At 53.4% G+C, this 17,362-nt stretch overlaps 8 protein-coding genes across 8 annotated transcripts; 1 reads left to right on the top strand and 7 right to left on the bottom strand.

Annotated features, from left to right (window-relative positions):
• Positions 1-634: 634 nt before the first annotated feature.
• J4E93_009605 (uncharacterized protein) lies at positions 635-1,530 on the bottom strand (the record flags this gene model as incomplete). Its single annotated transcript, XM_049347495.1, has 2 exons — positions 635-1,320; positions 1,386-1,530. 2 exons carry the CDS (start codon positions 1,528-1,530, stop codon positions 635-637), a joined length of 831 nt encoding a protein of 276 aa, XP_049195262.1.
• A 521-nt stretch (positions 1,531-2,051) lies between these two features.
• On the bottom strand, positions 2,052-2,759 carry J4E93_009604 (uncharacterized protein; the record flags this gene model as incomplete). The annotated part of the gene is made up of 2 exons (XM_049347494.1): positions 2,052-2,370; positions 2,533-2,759. 2 exons carry the CDS (start codon positions 2,757-2,759, stop codon positions 2,052-2,054), a joined length of 546 nt encoding a protein of 181 aa, XP_049195261.1.
• A 492-nt stretch (positions 2,760-3,251) lies between these two features.
• Positions 3,252-5,563, top strand: J4E93_009603 (uncharacterized protein; the record flags this gene model as incomplete). The annotated part of the gene is made up of 2 exons (XM_049347493.1): positions 3,252-3,541; positions 3,592-5,563. The coding sequence occupies 2 exons, from the start codon at positions 3,252-3,254 to the stop codon at positions 5,561-5,563; spliced, it is 2,262 nt and encodes a 753-aa protein (XP_049195260.1).
• A 525-nt stretch (positions 5,564-6,088) lies between these two features.
• Positions 6,089-7,259, bottom strand: J4E93_009602 (uncharacterized protein; the record flags this gene model as incomplete). The annotated part of the gene is made up of 3 exons (XM_049347492.1): positions 6,089-6,345; positions 6,396-6,814; positions 6,889-7,259. The coding sequence occupies 3 exons, from the start codon at positions 7,257-7,259 to the stop codon at positions 6,089-6,091; spliced, it is 1,047 nt and encodes a 348-aa protein (XP_049195259.1).
• Positions 7,260-7,909: 650 nt separating this feature from the next.
• On the bottom strand, positions 7,910-8,374 carry ISU1 (iron-binding protein; the record flags this gene model as incomplete). Its single annotated transcript, XM_049347491.1, has 2 exons — positions 7,910-8,061; positions 8,119-8,374. 2 exons carry the CDS (start codon positions 8,372-8,374, stop codon positions 7,910-7,912), a joined length of 408 nt encoding a protein of 135 aa, XP_049195258.1.
• A 754-nt stretch (positions 8,375-9,128) lies between these two features.
• Positions 9,129-11,714, bottom strand: J4E93_009600 (uncharacterized protein; the record flags this gene model as incomplete). Its single annotated transcript, XM_049347490.1, has 3 exons — positions 9,129-9,273; positions 9,328-11,554; positions 11,687-11,714. The coding sequence occupies 3 exons, from the start codon at positions 11,712-11,714 to the stop codon at positions 9,129-9,131; spliced, it is 2,400 nt and encodes a 799-aa protein (XP_049195257.1).
• Positions 11,715-12,060: 346 nt separating this feature from the next.
• J4E93_009599 (uncharacterized protein) lies at positions 12,061-15,249 on the bottom strand (the record flags this gene model as incomplete). Its single annotated transcript, XM_049347489.1, has 3 exons — positions 12,061-13,278; positions 13,333-14,781; positions 14,827-15,249. 3 exons carry the CDS (start codon positions 15,247-15,249, stop codon positions 12,061-12,063), a joined length of 3,090 nt encoding a protein of 1,029 aa, XP_049195256.1.
• Positions 15,250-15,793: 544 nt separating this feature from the next.
• J4E93_009598 (uncharacterized protein) lies at positions 15,794-16,813 on the bottom strand (the record flags this gene model as incomplete). Its single annotated transcript, XM_049347488.1, has 3 exons — positions 15,794-16,021; positions 16,083-16,603; positions 16,666-16,813. The coding sequence occupies 3 exons, from the start codon at positions 16,811-16,813 to the stop codon at positions 15,794-15,796; spliced, it is 897 nt and encodes a 298-aa protein (XP_049195255.1).
• Positions 16,814-17,362: the final 549 nt, after the last annotated feature.

The following is a 17,362-nucleotide window of genomic DNA, read 5'->3' as shown; positions in this document are numbered from 1 at the left end:
CGTTTCTATGATATGAGGCGTCGACACCGAAAGCGTGTAACAAGGCCGATTACCGACTGCATGTTCGTGCTATGGATCGAGTGGGAAGATGGAGTTGCGTACCGGAGGGCTTGTGGAACAGTCACTGCTGAAGCTTGGGAACAAGCAAGGGAGAAAGAGCTTGTTGATTTGATCCTTGGGTAGTTCATATAATCATATAATGGAGTCAAACAACTTGGGCCAGAAGCTTGTTCTGTAAATGCTCTGCTGTTTTCGATACTCGAACTCCTTACTACGGTACCAAAGTCTACATGTCCTCTCCTAGCCCACGCGCAGTCTTTTAGCCGTCCAGTTCTTCTGCGCTTTCTGATCTCGATAACTTTTGCGAGCACAGCGGTGGATACATAGGAGAAAAAACGTCGAGAGCATCTCATTGGCATATCAAATTCCCAGATCATTCAAACACATTTTGAGTATGCTCGAACAATACACGGCTATCACCATGGTGGACTGGGTGAGACAGCTAACAAGACCCAATTCGTATATCCATCCAAATAAGATCCCAACACACCTATCATAATCGTACACCCCAAATTCCCATACCTCAACGCCGTATCACCCCAATCCAAAGCAAAACCTCCCGCTTCTCATCTTCCTAAATAGCAAGATGCGACATAGTCTGCCCCTGCCCAATCTGCGGCGCCGCCTTCGGCAACGGCTTCAACCTCTGCTGTTGTACCGGCGTCCGACTCGTCCCCGGCAGCGTATTCGTCCCCGGATAAGCTTTCTTCGGATCAGGCTTCTTCTGCTCCGTAGGCGGTGTAAACGGCTTCGGCTGACCAGGCTTGACCGCCGCCTTTCTAGTCGTCGGGTACGCGGGTTTGGGGAGGCCGTTGGCCGAAGGCGTCGCTCCAGGGCCCTTGAAAGGAGGAATCGATTTCGTGGCTCCGCCGATGGCTCTTTGATCGCCGCCTACGAGGCCGCCGGTGGTTTTTGTGGTGGTGTTGGTTACGCTGCCGACGGTGCTGTTTGCGCGGCCGATGACGCCGGAGGTGGCTTTGGATGCGTTGCCTGTTACTCCTCCGACGGTTTTGTTCAGTCCTCCGACAGTTCCTCCGACGGTCTTCTTCGCTCCTCCAACAGCGCCGTTGACTTGGTTACTGCCTGGGTACTTCTTCGCGCCTAGAGGTGTTCCACTGGTTGTTGGCTTGTTACCCGCAGGGGTCGAGTTCGAACGCTTGATCACGGGCTTTCGTGCTGTGGAAGGGAGAGCTTTGGCTGTGGGTTTGTAGGTTTGGCCGGTGATTGCGGTGCCGTAGCTTGTTGCTTTCTTCTCGAGACCTGGGCGCGTGTTAGTGAGTACTTGAGAGGTATGTGGATGATGGGAGAGGTAGAGAGGAACTTACCATTTCCCACACTCCTTCCACTGTTCTCAATCATGTCTCCAGCCTTAATCAAGGCATTTCCACCATATTCACCCGCCGTCTTCTTTCCGGCATCTACGAAGCCCTCCACCGAGTTCCAGATGATGTTTGAGATGAAGCTCGTCATTGTACCGTACGTATAGCGATCTCGCGACTGCAATTGATGTCGAGAGCTAGGTTCGACGTAGAAGCTATGTTAGTATCGGAAGAGCTCTCTAATTCTAGACTGTTGGACCCCAGATCATGTTCTCCGATGATGCATGGCCTTTGGCGCCACCGCAGCTTGAACCTGTTTCGCTACCCGTCGCATGCAGGGGGGTCGCTGCCGCCCCGCGTCAAATGACGTTATTGTGGCACAGCGAAGTGGACCTGAACCAAAGTCCTGGCTGGCGATCTTTTGACGCAGGTTTTTAGCTTGTGTCGTAGCTTTCTGCCGTGGCATGTCACCAGTACGCTAAGCGGTACAGCGTTGAGGCTGAGTATCACGGTGAGGTGTGGTCATATGGCAGTTCATTATGTTTATCGTCATTCATACTATTCGTACAAAGCGCGCTGCTACGATCAAACCCTTTTGATTACATATCCTCAACTCCGATAAAAGAAAAAGAAACGCTCGTAACTACTCGTTGCTTTCACAAAAGTAACATATTAAGCACCCTGTCTGGCCTTCTCAGCGCAGATCAGGGCGATGATGCGGCTCAACTCAGCGCTCTGCGCAAATTGCTCTTGCTTGGTCTTGTCGTCTACGTCTTCGCACGCTGCGATGTCGTTGCTGACTGTGAGCATACGGTTTTGGAGCGTGAGCAGCTTGGCGAGTGTGTTGTCGAGGAAAGGTGCGCTGAAAGTGATGTTGGTCGGCGAGGCGCCGTTGTTGGGCATGCGCATCTCGAGTTTCCTGGGTGGCTTCTTTCCTGAGTTTGACGGGGCAGACTGCTGTTGTTGCTGCTGTTGCGCTTGCTGTTGGGGCCTACCAGAACTTGTCAGCAAATGTACGTCTAGATCAGTGACTACGCGATAGGGGTCCAGATTCCGGTCGGCAGTTGTGTAGTGCAGCCCTGATTTTCCACGCCGTCGCTACCAGAACCAAAAGAATGCCAGGGGAAAATTCAAGGAAGTTCGGACGACTCACTTCTCGCGCTCGACGAATGTCATGTTCTCCGCCATTTCAGCGACCCGGTTTGCGATTCTCGAAGCCATGATAGTGTATGGTGACATCTGAGGTTGCGACGCTCCGTTGGTTGCGCCATTCGTCTGGGGCTTCTTTGCGCCCTGGGTAGCCTTCTTGGGAGCCCTTGAAGCGGTGGCCTTGTTGGTGGTGCGCTTTGCCGGCGCTGATGCTACAGAGGCTGCGGGCATGATGGAGAAACCGATGTGCGTTGTCGGATTAATTCTGTGATATGTGTCAGTCTCGAGCCGAAATGTGTATGAAGGTGCTCGCGTGCACCACTCGAGCATGCGCCAGGGCCGACAGCTGTCACAATTGAACGTACCGTAGTTGTGATGTAAATATGGTGGGATTGTTGGAAGAGGGATGTAATGGAGACGTTCTCGAGAATTGGTATCTACTGCGGAGCGAGTATAGTGTTATTGAGTAAACCAAGAAGCTAAGGAAGGGGTAACAGCGTGTCTCGAATATCTTGCTTGCTTGACTTGGTTGTACGCCGCCACACATAACGTCATGCCACGGCACGCTGACAGGGGTTGACGACGCGCAAGTGGAGCATCCATCTTGATCTCGAACCTGGAACCGTTAGCCTGCACTGACGTCGCGGGTAGCCCGTCACTGGTGCTGATAGTCGTGTTTGACGTTTTGGACTTCGATGTTCGCTCGTGTGCCAACTGTGGAAGATGTCGCCTGCTACTGCTACGAAGAAGCCGGTCGTTACCAAATCGCCGGCTGCCAAACCCCCAGTGAAGAAGGCGACGGCTCCAAAGCCAACCCCAGCGAGCCAATCAGCGTCCAAGCCCCCGGTACCAGCTGCTGTTAAGAGGAAGAAAAAAGATGACCTCGGTGCTGGATTGCGGATCTCGAAAGACAATGTCGAAGCGCATCCGGCTGGACCACCGCGCTTTGGCGAGTTGACACAGGCAGAACGAGCTTTCACGTTAGCCTCGACGTTCTTGTCCGGCGTTCTGGCGTAAGCACGTCCGTGTCCACCTTCAGATACACCCAACTAATACCTGACAGTATAAGCGCATCCCAATTCCTAGGCGCACCGCTAAAGTTGATTGACCCGCAATTCTACGATGGCTACATGGCATATACCAAAGAATGCTTCGCCATACTGATCACATGTCTCACCCAATGGTGGGCTCCGACCGTCGTCCGTGTATCTGGCGACTCCAGTATGGTCGGCCAACTTATCAAACGCAAAGATGGATCGTTGCAATGCAATTTCGCAGACCGCATGGTGCTCATGGCAAACCATCAACTCTACACTGACTGGCTGTATATCTGGTGGATCGCATATACGAACAACATGCACGGCTTCATCTACATTATATTGAAGGAGTCGCTGAAGAACATCCCTATCATTGGATGGGGCGCCCAGTTCTACAACTTCATCTTTCTATCTAGAAAATGGGAGGAAGACCAGCGCACGTTCAAGAAACATCTGAGCAAGCTGAACAAGAAAGGAGATCCCATGTGGCTGATCATCTTTCCTGAGGGCACGAATCTGTCAAAGACTACACGCGAAAAGAGCCAGCAATGGGCGAAGAAGAATGGGTTGCAGGATATGAAGCACCAACTGCTCCCACGCAGCACTGGTCTCAAGTTCTGCCTCAACGAATTGAGGGAAACGACAGATTGGCTGTACGACTGTACCATCGCATACGAAGGCGTGCCAGAAGGTCAATTCGGTCAAGATATCTTCACTCTGCGCTCTTCTTTCTTCGAAGGCCGGCCTCCCAAGTCAGTCAACATGCACTGGCGACGATTCCACCTCGACGATATCCCATATGAGAACACCCACGCTTTCGAAGTCTGGCTGAGAAACCGTTGGAGGGAGAAGGACTACATGCTGGAGTACTTCAGTCGCCACAACCGGTTTCCCGCAGAAGATTTCTGGAAGAACCACCTGGACATGGACAGCAAGAGCGAGAGCAGCAGAGGCGGAAACAAGACCATCCGAACCGTCCCCCGCCCAGCCGTCCAAATCGAAACCGAAGTCAAGAGCGGCAATTGGAACGAATTCGTCAAAATCTTCGCCCCAATAACCTCCGTCATGATGGCCCTAACCGTAGCCTACGGTGCCTCGCCAGAAGACCTACCCATACCCGGCGCCAAAGAATTCTTCCAAACGCACATGAAAACACTCCTAGGTCAAGGCGGCGAAATGAAAGGCCTCCCGAGCCCCGAGCAACTAGAAAAGATGATAGAAGGCGCCGCACAAATGGGCGCAGCACAAGCCGCCGGTCCAAAAGAAGTACCAGAAGTACAACGGCTTACGCAAGAAAACCTCGCCAAACTAGTCAAAGAAACAGCTATTGCAAGCGGCGCTGTAATGCCCAACGGAATGAGAAGAGCAAGCACAGCACTGCCGCCACCAATGACCAAGACGCTGCAGACGCCCACTGCCGCGACCCCAGCAGCAAGGCGAGCTCAAAGCGCCGTGAACCTCCCCACATCCTCAGCGAAGAAACCCACAGCCACTGCACCTAAACCAGGCACCGCCGCACACGCCCGCGCAAACCCCGTAGCCACAACCAAAAAGCCCACACCACCGCCCCCCACAGGTCCCATGAAAGAAGTAATGACCGCCTCAGGCGTCATGATCAAAGTCCCTCAAACGGAGGTCGAACAAGCCAAAAAAACTGGCACGCTAACCATGGCGAATGGCGTCAAGATCAAAGTAGACAAAGAAGACATCGAAAAAGCGCAGCAGGAGAAGAAGGGAACGACTTTCATGACAGCAGGCGGTGTGCCCATCAAAGTGACGCCTAGCGGTGCTGTGCAGGTGCCTGAGAAAGTGAGTAACAAGGGGCAAGCGGCGGCTGTGAAGAAGACGGGGGAGTTGGCGAAGAAGATGGGTGCTGTGTCCGCACCGGCGAAGAAGGCGCCTGCTAAGATAGGAGGTGCGGCGAATGGAACTGCGAAGAAAGAGAGTGTTGGGAATGGGGCGGCGAAGAAACCGGCTGCGGCTCCGAGGAAGCTTTGAGATGACTGTTATGAGGTTAAGGGTATATGGGGTTTTCTTTGGGTATAGTACAACCAGGGTATTTGTTTGGCGTGGGACTAGTATACTTGACTAGGTCTTGGGTATTTTAGTTGTTTGTATGTAAGATATCGACATGCCATCATTGGATTTGAGGCAGAATAGCCCATCCCGCGCACCGATAATGTGTTACTTGAGCCCCCAGTCTCAGTCGTCGTACCGAAGGAACCCATGACTTCAGACACCGATCTCACTAACCGCTATACCAAGTCGTCTTCTTGACCTGCGTATCCGTCCATTCCGATCGTTCAAGTACTCGTCCATCGTTCGTCCTCGCACTACTAAACAAAAATGGTGTTAATATATCAATCCCTCTTTCAAAGTGAGGATCAAAACAAGACGAAGAAGACCCATCCAAAACAACCATCCAACAAGACAGTGAATCAAACCCCGTGGAATAACAACCCATGAACCGCTCGTAGCGGGCAAACCGCAACAACAACACGAAAAATTCATGTACAGCAAACATTACCTCTTCTTCCGCGCAGCCTCCTCCTGCTGTAACTTGTGCATCTTAGCTCTCGCGCTCTTGCTGCCACCCAGCTTGGGTCCTGTTATAGGCGGCGGCGCGCCCTTGACGGGGGGAGCAGGTGGTTTACGGGCTTGTTGTTTCGCTTCCATGGACTCGAAGTATTCATTGCGGAACTGCTCGACGAGGGCGTCGTCGGTGTTGGTGGAGGTGTTGGCGTGGGGGTTTGCGGGGGTTGTGGAGTCGAAGAAGTCGACTGCGTGGGGATGTTAGTGAGGAGGTTGTGAGAAGGGGAAGGGAACGTACGTTTGGCTTCTTTCAGTACAGCTTCAACCATCTGGTCGCGTCGCCTATCTTCCTCCGTCTTGCCGTTGGCTTTGGGCTTGCGCCACGCGTAGCCGTACTTGTCTCGTCGCGCTTTGCTCGCTGGCGGCTCTGGCTCGCCCTTGTCCCATCGTTTCCAGGCTTGTTCGGTGCGCGCCGCAGCATCAGGGCCTAGGTCTACTTCCTGAAGCTTGCCCTGGCCTGCCGCCAACCGGTTGCTATGTTCGTTATCCGCGGGACTCTCGGTACTGCTGGTCGCGCCCTGTGTCGATGAGCTGGTGGTGAAGGTATGTCGCAGATCTGGTGCGATGGCGGCTACGGAAGCCTGGAGGTGGTTTGGTATGGGCCAGCCGTACTGGCGATAGTTCTTTTCAGCCATGCGGGCTTCTACATATTCCGACCTGGCACATTAGCCTCCATGCTTGACGGTGCCCTCGTTCGAGCCTGGTTGTAATCTGGTGAAGAGTCCACTCACATCTGCTTGTCGTCACGATCTACCACCTGCCCCGTCTGCGCGACAAAGCGGCTGGTATACTGGTCTGGCCGGGGTGCTTCTACTTGCACCACCTCTGTCCGTGGCGGCTCTGCTTTGCGCGTAGTTTCCTTCAGTCGGTCGCGGGGCCGCTTTCGGTTGCGCAATATCTCTTTCAGGTTCGGCACAGACTCTTCTTCGTCGTTGGCTTCGGCCGGTGAGACAGGCGCGTCGTTGGGAGTCGCAGCAACGGGCGTATGTGAGGCGGAAACAGTAGGCGCATCGTCTTCGGTATAGACGCGCTTCGGGTGCGCGATCTTGCGGCGCTTGAATCGTATAGCGGGGACTGCCTCGTCTTCTTGGGCCGTCGACATGCTGGGTAGCTACGGGACAGTCGGGAGTGAAGCGTGGGTTGGGGACGTAGAGTTTCGGAGGATGACCTAGGCCGAGGCGTGAACCGCGCAAGGGTCCAAAGCGTCATAAGCCCTTTCACGTTTACCTAAACTTCATGACGGAGGCTAAACATCGTTCGCATAATCAGAGCATGATCTACGTGAGACTAGATTTAGGCGCGATTCTGATCTACAGAGACGCTACAAGGCTGCATAACGATTCGATACATGCATTATCTGATGCAGAGGATAATCAGATGTAGAGCACCTGCATGGCGTGACACTCAGCTCACAAGACGATCACATAGCCGACTTCCGCTGTTGCGTACTACAATTTAGATAGACCTAAGTCCACCCTCCTCAGCAGTTGCCTCTGCCGTTACTTCATTACGCATCGCACAACAACCCAAACACTTGACTTCGCATTAAGAATTTTGTTCATTGCGATAAAACATATGTACTCTCAGCCTACTATACAGGAAGCCAGCCGCCGTAACGCTCAAACGCCCAAGTCATACCCGGTACATTGAGTAGCGAAAGACTGAATGCAGGTAATATCAGGAAACTTCCCTTTCCAACCATCCTTCTCATCCCCTTGGTATCAATTTACATCATCATTGTCATCGTCCTTCCTAAGCCGTCGCTGAGGAAACAGTCTCAATCTCCACCTTTGGCAGCGGCGCCGACTTGCCGCCAAGGTCTGTTTGCCGTGCGTTGGGGTTCTTGGTGTAGTAGTTGGAGATGGCGGATTTGATGGCGTCTTCAGCAAGCATGGAGCAATGCACTGCAGGCAGTTAGTAATCTGGTCCTGATTCTCGCTTTCGTATTGTGGGATACTCACGCTTTACAGGTGGTAGGCAAAGCTCCTTTGCAATCTCTGTGTTCTTGATCCTCGACGCATCCTCCAGTGTCATGCCCCGGACCAATTCGGTCAGGTAACTCGAACTCGCGATCGCGCTGCCGCAGCCGAATGTCTTGAACTTGACATCGCTAATGGTGTTGCTGTTGGGGTCGACACGGATCTGGAGCTTCATGACGTCGCCACATGCGGGTGCGCCGACTAGACCAGTACCGACATCGTTGTCTGTCTTGGACATGGAGCCGACATTGCGAGGCTTGTTGTAGTGGTCGAGCAGTGCTGCGAATGTTAGCTGAGCGTTCTCAGATAGAATTAGTCGGAGATGGTGGTGCGATGACGAGGTGATTCCGATCGGACTCCCGTGTCGCCACCACATCGATTTTCCGAACGAGAGGGGAAGGCGACTTATCTTTCTCGTGGTACTGCCGCCGGCCGACTGCTGAGACTGCGGGTGCTGCTGTGCGAATGGGCGAAACGATGCTGGGCCTAGCGGCGGTTGCGAGCACTCTTCCTGCCTGAGCGGGCACTGCTGATGCGACTCTCCTGAACATGGTGGCGATCGATGTGTGTGGTGTTTTGAGGTTTGGTAGTATCTTTGGTGAGTTTTGGCAATAGTTCGGGTAGCGGTTGGATGTTGGTGTAGGTGTAGCGGAGGTGGATGGCGACGGACAATTGAAGTAATGATGAAAAGCCACGCCCGGCCGCCGGCGACGTAATGTCCGTGCGCACACATACCCCACACTTATCATGGAATCATCTCGGAGAACCGCTCCAGATCACCGGCGAACGAGTGCTATCTCCGTTCGTCCTGCTATCAGATGGAACTTCAGCTCCATTCATATCGCCTACGGCTATGCTGATGCTATCTAGCAGCTTGCGCCGCAATGCTCCCAATCCGTTCTCGTTTCGCCGTTTCATCAATGCTAATGCTAACCCGACACAACTCCGCTTTCGCTATGCTAGTCCGTGGTGAGGGACCTAGACCCGCTGTCTTACAAACGTCGGAAGAAATACACGTAGGCAAACTTCTTCATCTCTTCAATGTCGGCCGCCTTGGCCACCTTCTCGTCATTGAACAGAACCCATGATGCAGCCTGCTCGCCTGGCAACTGCTTGCGCACAAACGCAACGTAGTGTCTATGGCGTGTTAGCGAATCCTCTACCGTCATAGTCCAAATGCGGAAAACTTACCCGGCGTGTATCGAACTACCCTTGTGGCATACTATCGACTGGAGCTGGAAGTTTGCAGGCAGCGTCTCACTACCAGCCAACTTCTTCTCTGTTGGCTCCGCAGGTGCCTCGGAGCTCCCACCTTCGTCGAAATCGCCCGGTGCATCGGGGTGGCTGAACAGCCAGTCGACAGCGCGCTCCATGTCACCACCCGTCTCCTTCAGAGCCTGGCGTGCCTGGGGAGCGTTGAAGCCCATAGCTCCTAGGTTCTCGATTTTTTCAGGGTCGAGAACAGATGCAGCGGCTGCGCCTCCACCAGAACCAGCGTTGAAGTCGACGGGGTCGTCGATATCTGGATCCTCCATATGTCCAATCAGCCAGTTCATCGCTGCTTCGGCATCTTCGTTGCCAGTAGCATGTAGAGCCTTTTCACATCGAACTCTAGGGAATCCCATAGCCTCAAGCATCGAAAGTGCCGCCTCGTTGGGTGACCACTTCGAACTGCCCGACGCTCCTGTGTCTACATCTTCTGGGAGAAGCTCCTCTCCTTCTACCAAACCATTTGACTTGTAGGCATCGAAGGAGAAAGGCTCATCATTGACGATAACAGGAACATCCTGCTTTGTAGGCACCCAGTTGACCAGTTCAAAGCGCCTAGCGTTGACAGCCAACACTGAGGGGAAGGTCTTGAACATGCTCCTCTTCGTGAAGCCATCTTTGCTGCCACATGCACCGCAAGTAAGCTCAACCAGCTCCTCGGCTGTGAAGATGTCAAGACACTCCTTTAGCGTGACTGGCTCAAACTCTTCCTTTTCCTCCTTCTTGCCGTCGCTATTGGTGACGTCCATCTGCGAGTCTTTTGGTATCCGCCGGATGGGGACGGGGATGGAAATGTTCTCCTGCTCGTCCGTCTTGTATCGAACGCGCTTGCAACTGACACACTGTAACCGCTGTTCCATAGCAAAGCGGAAAGCACCAACCGGATCCTTATGGGGCTCTACGTGCTTGCTGCGTGAAACGAGCTGGAGTACGTGCAGAAGCAATTCGAACGCGTCTTGTTGTCGCATAGTTGAGAACTCGGCGTGGCCTCGTCCGATCAGGTGCTTGAGCATGGCAGGCGCAAGGCCGCGTTGGTGTGGAACCTCCGGATTGTGCTCATTGGTAATGACGTCGCTATCTGGCTTTGAGTATCGACCTGAAATCATGCCGTCCGCGATTTTGCGCATTTGAGTTTCTAAATCCTCGGCAGGGAGTGGCGTCTCCGGGGGAGCTTCGTTGGGAAGGTAGTATCGGTCTTTGAATTCTGGAATGGAGAACAGGGCCTGCAGAGTGCTGTTCAGATAGCAACTGTTGCCCAGGTTCTTCAGGCCCGTGAAGTCTGCTCCGAACAATGGCTGCAATTCCTTGCCGTCTTCGGTCACCATAGCAAAGTCCCAGCGCAAGTTCTGCTCGACCTGCATTTCGGTGAGACTCTTCTCAGTCTTCACCCTGTCCTTGATGTTGATGCCCCAGTGTGCTAGGTGGTCCGGTAGTTCTGGATCGATGCGCTCTTCATCACAGGCGTAGCAGTAGATATCAGCCGTGCCATCCGCGGTGAGAGACCCCAGCTTGACTGCGACAGGATGACCAGTCGATTTGGTGTGTCCAACACCGTGTGAGTTGCCACCAACGCCACCGAACTGCTGACGGCCACAACCCAGATTGCCGCAGGTCAAGCAAAGCCAGAGGTTTTCGTTGAGCTCGCACTCTGAGCAGTGACCCAGGTTTTGCGATTCGATCTGTCGCGCCGCTTGTTGTTCCAAACAAAGGGTATGTTCGCAAGCAGTCAACTCCTGTTCCCACGCCTTGACCTCCTGCTGCTTCGCGAACGTGTTGGCCTTGAGAACTGCGTCCACAATGTTGGGCAGCTTCCCCGAGCTCTTGTCTACATCGTCGACCCCGCACTCGTAGCACTTGACTTGTGTCGTGGTATCGTAGCGGTCTGACTCGGTCTCAGCTGCAACAGCAAGCTTGGTCATCTTCTGAGGAGGCTCATCGCGCTTGACCCTCTTTCGCGTGCGCTTGATATTGAGGACGAGGGGGTGGTTCGTGGACGACACGTGGAGGAGGGAATGATTGCGATCGCTCGTGCATCCACCATTGAAGCAGTAGAGGCATACGTCGAGGCCGGTGGGGTCGTCGATCGAGTCGAAGCACTGGGTGCAGTCCTCCCGGTACACAGACTGCGTTGGCCCGGGTGGGTGAAGCTCTGAGACGTGTTAGTACTATCTAGGGTGAGGATGTAGCCATAGAGCAAATGAAGGCGCCTGAAGCATGTTTGCCACCCTTCATTTCTTTCGCTGTATGGGAATGGAGTCGGGGGAAAGATATGGGTGCTTACCGGGCGCGTTTACGTGCGTACAGGCCATGTTTGGTCAAAGTTGATGTGGGCAAGGTACGGTGTAGAAAGTCGCGACGGTTTGCACGTAAATTCGGTTGTTATGACATAGGCTAGGCTTCTAGAGCTCCTCCCCGCGGCGGGGCAAATAAAAGTGGATACCTGCCACCAATACCGAAAGAAAGGTAATCACCACGCGACAGCTCCACTCTGGCTCAGAAGTCACGTCTGAGTTCAGACATAACTATATTGCTATTCCATGGGCTTGATTTCATGGAGAGAGGATGCTAGACTTGAAAGACTTTCAACAATCCCATAGATCAAGGCTTACACAAGGCATGCTATTAAACTACGCGCCTGTACTTATACATAATCACTTATTTCCCCTGCTGTCGTGCGTTGACAGACCAGTTCTGGAACTGGGTAAACAGCACAGGTTGTAGCGGAGACTTCTTGTCCGCAAACCACTGCTTCTGCGTCTCAGCATAAACGTCCACCACACCAGCATAGTTTCCCTTGTCAAGACCAACAAGGACCTTGACGACATGGAGACTGGCGGAACCACAAGCATCTGCATGGACCTTTGAGCCGTTGCCTAGCTTCGCCTCCTCGTGAATACCCTTCAGCAGCTCCCACACATCCTCGACGTTCTCTGGCTTCGGGAGAGGTGCTTTGCGCTTCGTGCGGGTGTCGAAGAACGACTTCAGCATCTTGGCCGCTTTGTCTGCCGTCTGCTTGTTCGCGTTTGCTCGGGTGCGACGGAGTACTGGGAGGAGGATTTCTAGAGTGAGCGGGTTGGAGTATTGCTTCTCCATGTACACAGCAAGTAGATCAAGGACCCTTGACTTGAACTGTACGACATTCTGCTTTGCGTCCGTTCGCTCCTTCTTCTTGCTGGTTGTCTTGCTGCGCTCCTTGAAAATCTTGCTGAGATGTGGATCAAGCGCCATCATCTGGTCGTCATCCATGTCTGACTCGTCAGATGTCTCTTCTGCCGCCTCTCCGTCGATGGTCGGCTTCGAGGTCTGGAGGGTCATGGCGAGCATGTTGTCGAACTGAGTTAGCTCTGCGTCTTCCTCCTCGCTTGCGTCGCTATCGTCATCATCAGAGCCTGACTCGGAAGCCTCGTCGCTGTCCGGCTCTTCTCCATCAACCATCTCAACGTCTGAGTCGTCTTCATCGTCATCGCTTGAGCCTTCCTCCTCCGCGTCTTCATCGCCCTGATTGAACAATTCTTTCTGTCCTTCAAGGTTCTCTTCGGTATCCAGGATCTCAGTCAATGAGCGCAACCCTTCGGCACTGATCTCGGATGCAAATATACAGAAAGCTTCTTCTCCGATTCGTCGAAACAACGTTCGTTCATTTCCTGAGAAAGAGAGTACGATCTCGACGAAAGCATTCTGGCCATCAGAAGTTGAAGCTTTGCTCTTCTTCTTCGATGACGCCTTTCGTGACGCCTCGAATGCTTTGTAGGAAGCATCGAGGTCATCGAGCATCATGACGGCATCGCCCTCGCCGTTGTAGGCTTGTAAGAGAGTCAGCGAGTAAAGAAGCAGGAAACCCTGTGCTGCCATCTCGTTGCCAGCTATTGATCCCTGGTGACACTGCATTAGTCAAACGAAAAAAATAGCAGGAGATAGTATACGTACTGTCGCAGAGATGGCGTCAATGGTGCTAAGCGCCTTCTCCATGGTACTTAGAACTGATGCATCTGCTTTGAAAGCAAGATCTAGCTTTGTAGACTTGCCGTTCCTCGCTCTTATCATGTCCAATACCATGAGGGCAACATCTGACCGAGCGCCCAACTTTACGTCCAACAGCTTAGTTAAACAGGATGATAATCGCTCTTGAAACGTTGTACGGCTGCGATCACTGATTGGAGGAAGAGGCATCTTCTTCGTATCCGCCTTCTTTGAGGGAACGAAATAAGCGCACTCCACCAGTGTCTCCAAGATCTCCCGCAGCCAGTTGGACTTTCGGTCTTCTGCAGCGCCACCTTCGCGTAAGTGAGCGATGTCCTTCTTGAAGGTCTTTTCGTTGAACCTCTCGTATCGCTTGTACTGTCTGATCGTGTTAAGGAGCAGGTCTGCGATGGCCTGGCGACGGCTGTCTGCAACGTTCTGTTCTTCGCTTTCAGGACGCAGGATCAACGACTTGAGATGGCGTGTAATCTTCATCAAACTCTTATCATCTGCAGACGCGAGAATCTGCTCCAGCGTTTTCGTCCTGGTGATCCGATCAAACTCGACGCTACCGTGCTTTGAGGTCAATGCGACGAATATGGGAAGCGCTGTTCCATCTTCTTGCTCAACCCTGAGCTGAACGGAAGCCAACGCAGCCAACGCGGCGGAATGGAGAAACCGGTCTTCTTTCTTGCTTTGGTTGATTAGGGTGCGCATCAAATTGGGGCTGAACAACGCAGAGACAGCCCATTCCGGCACACGGATGATCATGCTGCTCAACAACTTAAATCCCCAGGCTTTACGTTCGTGGGATGCCGAAGAAGAGAACAGACTGCTGTCTACGGTATCGATCCAGAACTGTGGGAACTCCGTCTTGTCTTTGGAACTACTCTTGCTCTGTTCGTCTCTTCGTAAGATCTCGGCAAAGACCAAGTCCCAGGTGAAAGACGGGTTCGAGTTTGTGGTTCCGGTCTTGATGGCTTTTTCCTCGCCATCTTCCGAATCGTTCTTGTTGAAGTCCTCCTTCAGAATCTTAGCAAGTCGCGAGCGTTCCTTCTTGGCCAGAGGATCTTTTTCGTGCCAAAGGTTTTCAGGTAATGCCGCTGGATAACTTGCTTGGATGGTAAGCCACACAGCTACGCCTTCGGGCGTAGAAACAAGCTTGAACGCGTTGAGGCGTTCGAGTATCTCCTCGGCACATTTTTGGTATTGTGATTGGCCTTTCAAGCTCCTCACTGCTTCGACGAGGACCATGCCGCATTCTTCCCGGAGCCAGGGAATGTCGCGTGCCATTCGATAAACATTGTCCAAGAGCTTGTTCCAGGCATCCAGCGAAAGTTCTGGTTCGATAAGTATCGATGATTGCATGATGGCCTTGAACCCAAAAAGCTTTCCGATGGTATGATCTCGTTTTTCCTGTGCTTGTTAGCATTGCGACATCCAGCGCGCCCATGTTCCTACCTTTCCTGGCACATTGCCCTTGGCTTTGGTCTTCTCCTCTACCATCTTGATAACAGCCGCCACATCAAGCTGCGAACCTTCGATAGCATCCTGCTTTACTGCAAATAGTTGTCGCAATAATTCGGTGAGCGTGAGCGAGAATCCGACCCTGGCTGCTTTGCGCTGACTGCAAAGACCTTTGATCAGCCGTACCAACGCGTCCTCCACATCTTTGGGCTCTGGCTTGTTTTCGGGCGAGAATTTGACGATGATCTGTTTGGCGGCTTCAAGACGGACGTCGTCTTCTTCGGCTGCCAGGTCTGCGTAAAGCTTAGAGAGCTTCACCTTATCCGAATTACTTTCTCTGCGCCGCTTCGCAGGAGCTTCATCAACTTTTTCGCTTTGGTCCACCTCGCGCTCCCTCTTGGGCAATTTGCTACCCATCTTTACTGATTTCCTGGAGAGTGTATTGGATGTTGTCGCAACGGGACTTCCGCGAAAAGTCGAGCACGGCTCTAGGAAAATTTGGATGCTAACCGAAAGCGGACTAGTTGGTCAGGGTCCAGCCAACGCGAAATCCACAACTGCATGACGTCGTAAGCATGCGAGCTACATCTGCATATTCATGGGAATTCAACATTGCATTTAGCGGAGTCTGCATCAGTTCTATGTGGCGAATGATTCTACTTGAGTCACCTAGAAATCAGATACGAATTTTTGGTCATATCATCATGCGCTGCATAGTAGCACACGACAGAGAAGATATCATAGCCATCACCGTTGAAAGTGACATCCTTAGTATTGAGTTGAACTGCTCTACGTATGTTTGACGTGTACATATCAACCCCACCTCATACAAGAAAAAGCTGAACAAGTCTAGAGCCTACATCGACGCCAGGTCACCTATCTTGTAGATTTTCATGTTGATGTAGGCTGCAGGCCTGTTCGGTATTTTTTCTTGGTTGGCGTGACCCCATCTCGATGACTATCAGTCATCATCCTCATCCAAGCCTTCAAAGACGCCGATTGGCTTTGGACGGTACGTGGTCGGAGGTGGAGCCTGTTCTTGAGCCGGCCTGCTCGGAGACTGTGCAGCCACATCTTGTGCAGACGCGTCTTGTGCAGCCGCCTCGCTCTGTCCCTGCTCTTGCAACGCCTTCTCCCTTGCCGCGTCCAAGTGTGCAGGTATATTGAACTCGTCCAGATTTTTGCCCTTCTGCGCAAAGAATTCGGAATCAGTGTGTGTCTCTTATGAATCCTGGGTGTGCCAGACATACCTCTCGCCAATACTGGAGACTGAATAGAGCACCTGCGCGGATCTTGTCGTTGCTGGGCCACGGGTACCATGGCAGGTTGCTAGCCTTGAGCTTCTTCAGCCATTCCTCTTCCTCTGGGGTGATTTCGAGCGCAGGGCCAGCAGGATCTTCGCCTTCCTTCTGCCCTTGCGCAGCTTCACTTGTTGGCTCTACTGTCTCAGGTGCAAGGGCGGGTGTGTTCAGGCCATTGGTAGGATTGCCGCTTGAGCCGACCTCATCGTCCTCCTTCTCCTTGTCCGCGGCAGGTACGGGTTCACGGTACGTTGGCGGCACGGTGTGTCTGGAGATGTTTGTCGCGTATTGTAGGAGCTCGTCGAACGGAACGGCGCGCGAGTCTTCGGGAAACGTGGTCACGGGCGTGTCGAAGAGCTCATGGCGCAGTTCTGCGAGCTTCTTGACGGACGTCTTGAGCTGGTCTTCGAGCGCATCGGCTTCTGCGCGGAGGTTTTGGATGCGAACGTGATTTGCCTGGTGTTTGGCGACTGCAGTGCGTCAGTCGTCAGTCGCTGTGTCAGCAGACGTAGCCCTGGAGGTGTTCGCGTACGTTGGTCCAGGCCTTGACTGAGCTCGTCGTCAGCAGCTAGCAGATCGACGGCAGCTTGCGTGGCCGGGTTGTAGGCAGCGATGGAGTCGACCAAGGTCGTCAAGGCCTTTTCGACGCGTTCGAATTGCTCATTCAGGACGTCTTCCATGGTTGCTTGGTGGGGACTAGCCGTGCGGTCGACAGAGGGAACAGCGCAGGGTCAGCGAACGTGGATCGGGTGGAGCACGCGCATACACGTGACGTGAAGAGGCATGCGCGATTATGCGCGGTGGCCGATGGGGTCGTAGGGCTGGCCGTGTATGCAGGTTGCGCGCCAGACGGGCGGAGCTGAATGGCCAGCGAGAGCAGTTCGGTCTTCACATTACAGTCGTGAAACCGGACCTTGAAGCGCGAATCACCCACGGGCGCTTTTGCTAGACTCGCGGGGTTGCCCGCCCATGATGCATGCGAAAGCGGGACATGACGAAGCGGCCAGGGCTGCCAGGGCCCTCTCGGCGTGGCCGCTATTTGCGTCGACGGGCTGGAAGCCGAGCTGTCACGACGACCAGCCTGCAGCATATATCCTCCGCTCCCCTGCCTCTGCCTGTCTACAACCATAGTCCTAGTCTCGCTCCTATCGCCCACCGTATTCGTCTTCCAAGGTTCTTCCAGCGTGCTGCGCCTCCGTCTCCCAGAAGAGCACCCCGCCGTCGATTGG

Source organism: Alternaria ventricosa (genome assembly GCF_023758065.1).
Source record: "Alternaria ventricosa strain BMP 2768 chromosome Unknown scaffold_23, whole genome shotgun sequence".
NCBI lineage: Eukaryota > Fungi > Ascomycota > Dothideomycetes > Pleosporales > Pleosporaceae > Alternaria > Alternaria ventricosa.
The sequence above is the reverse complement of the archived record's forward strand: the minus strand, read 5'-3'. Positions and strand labels throughout refer to the sequence as shown.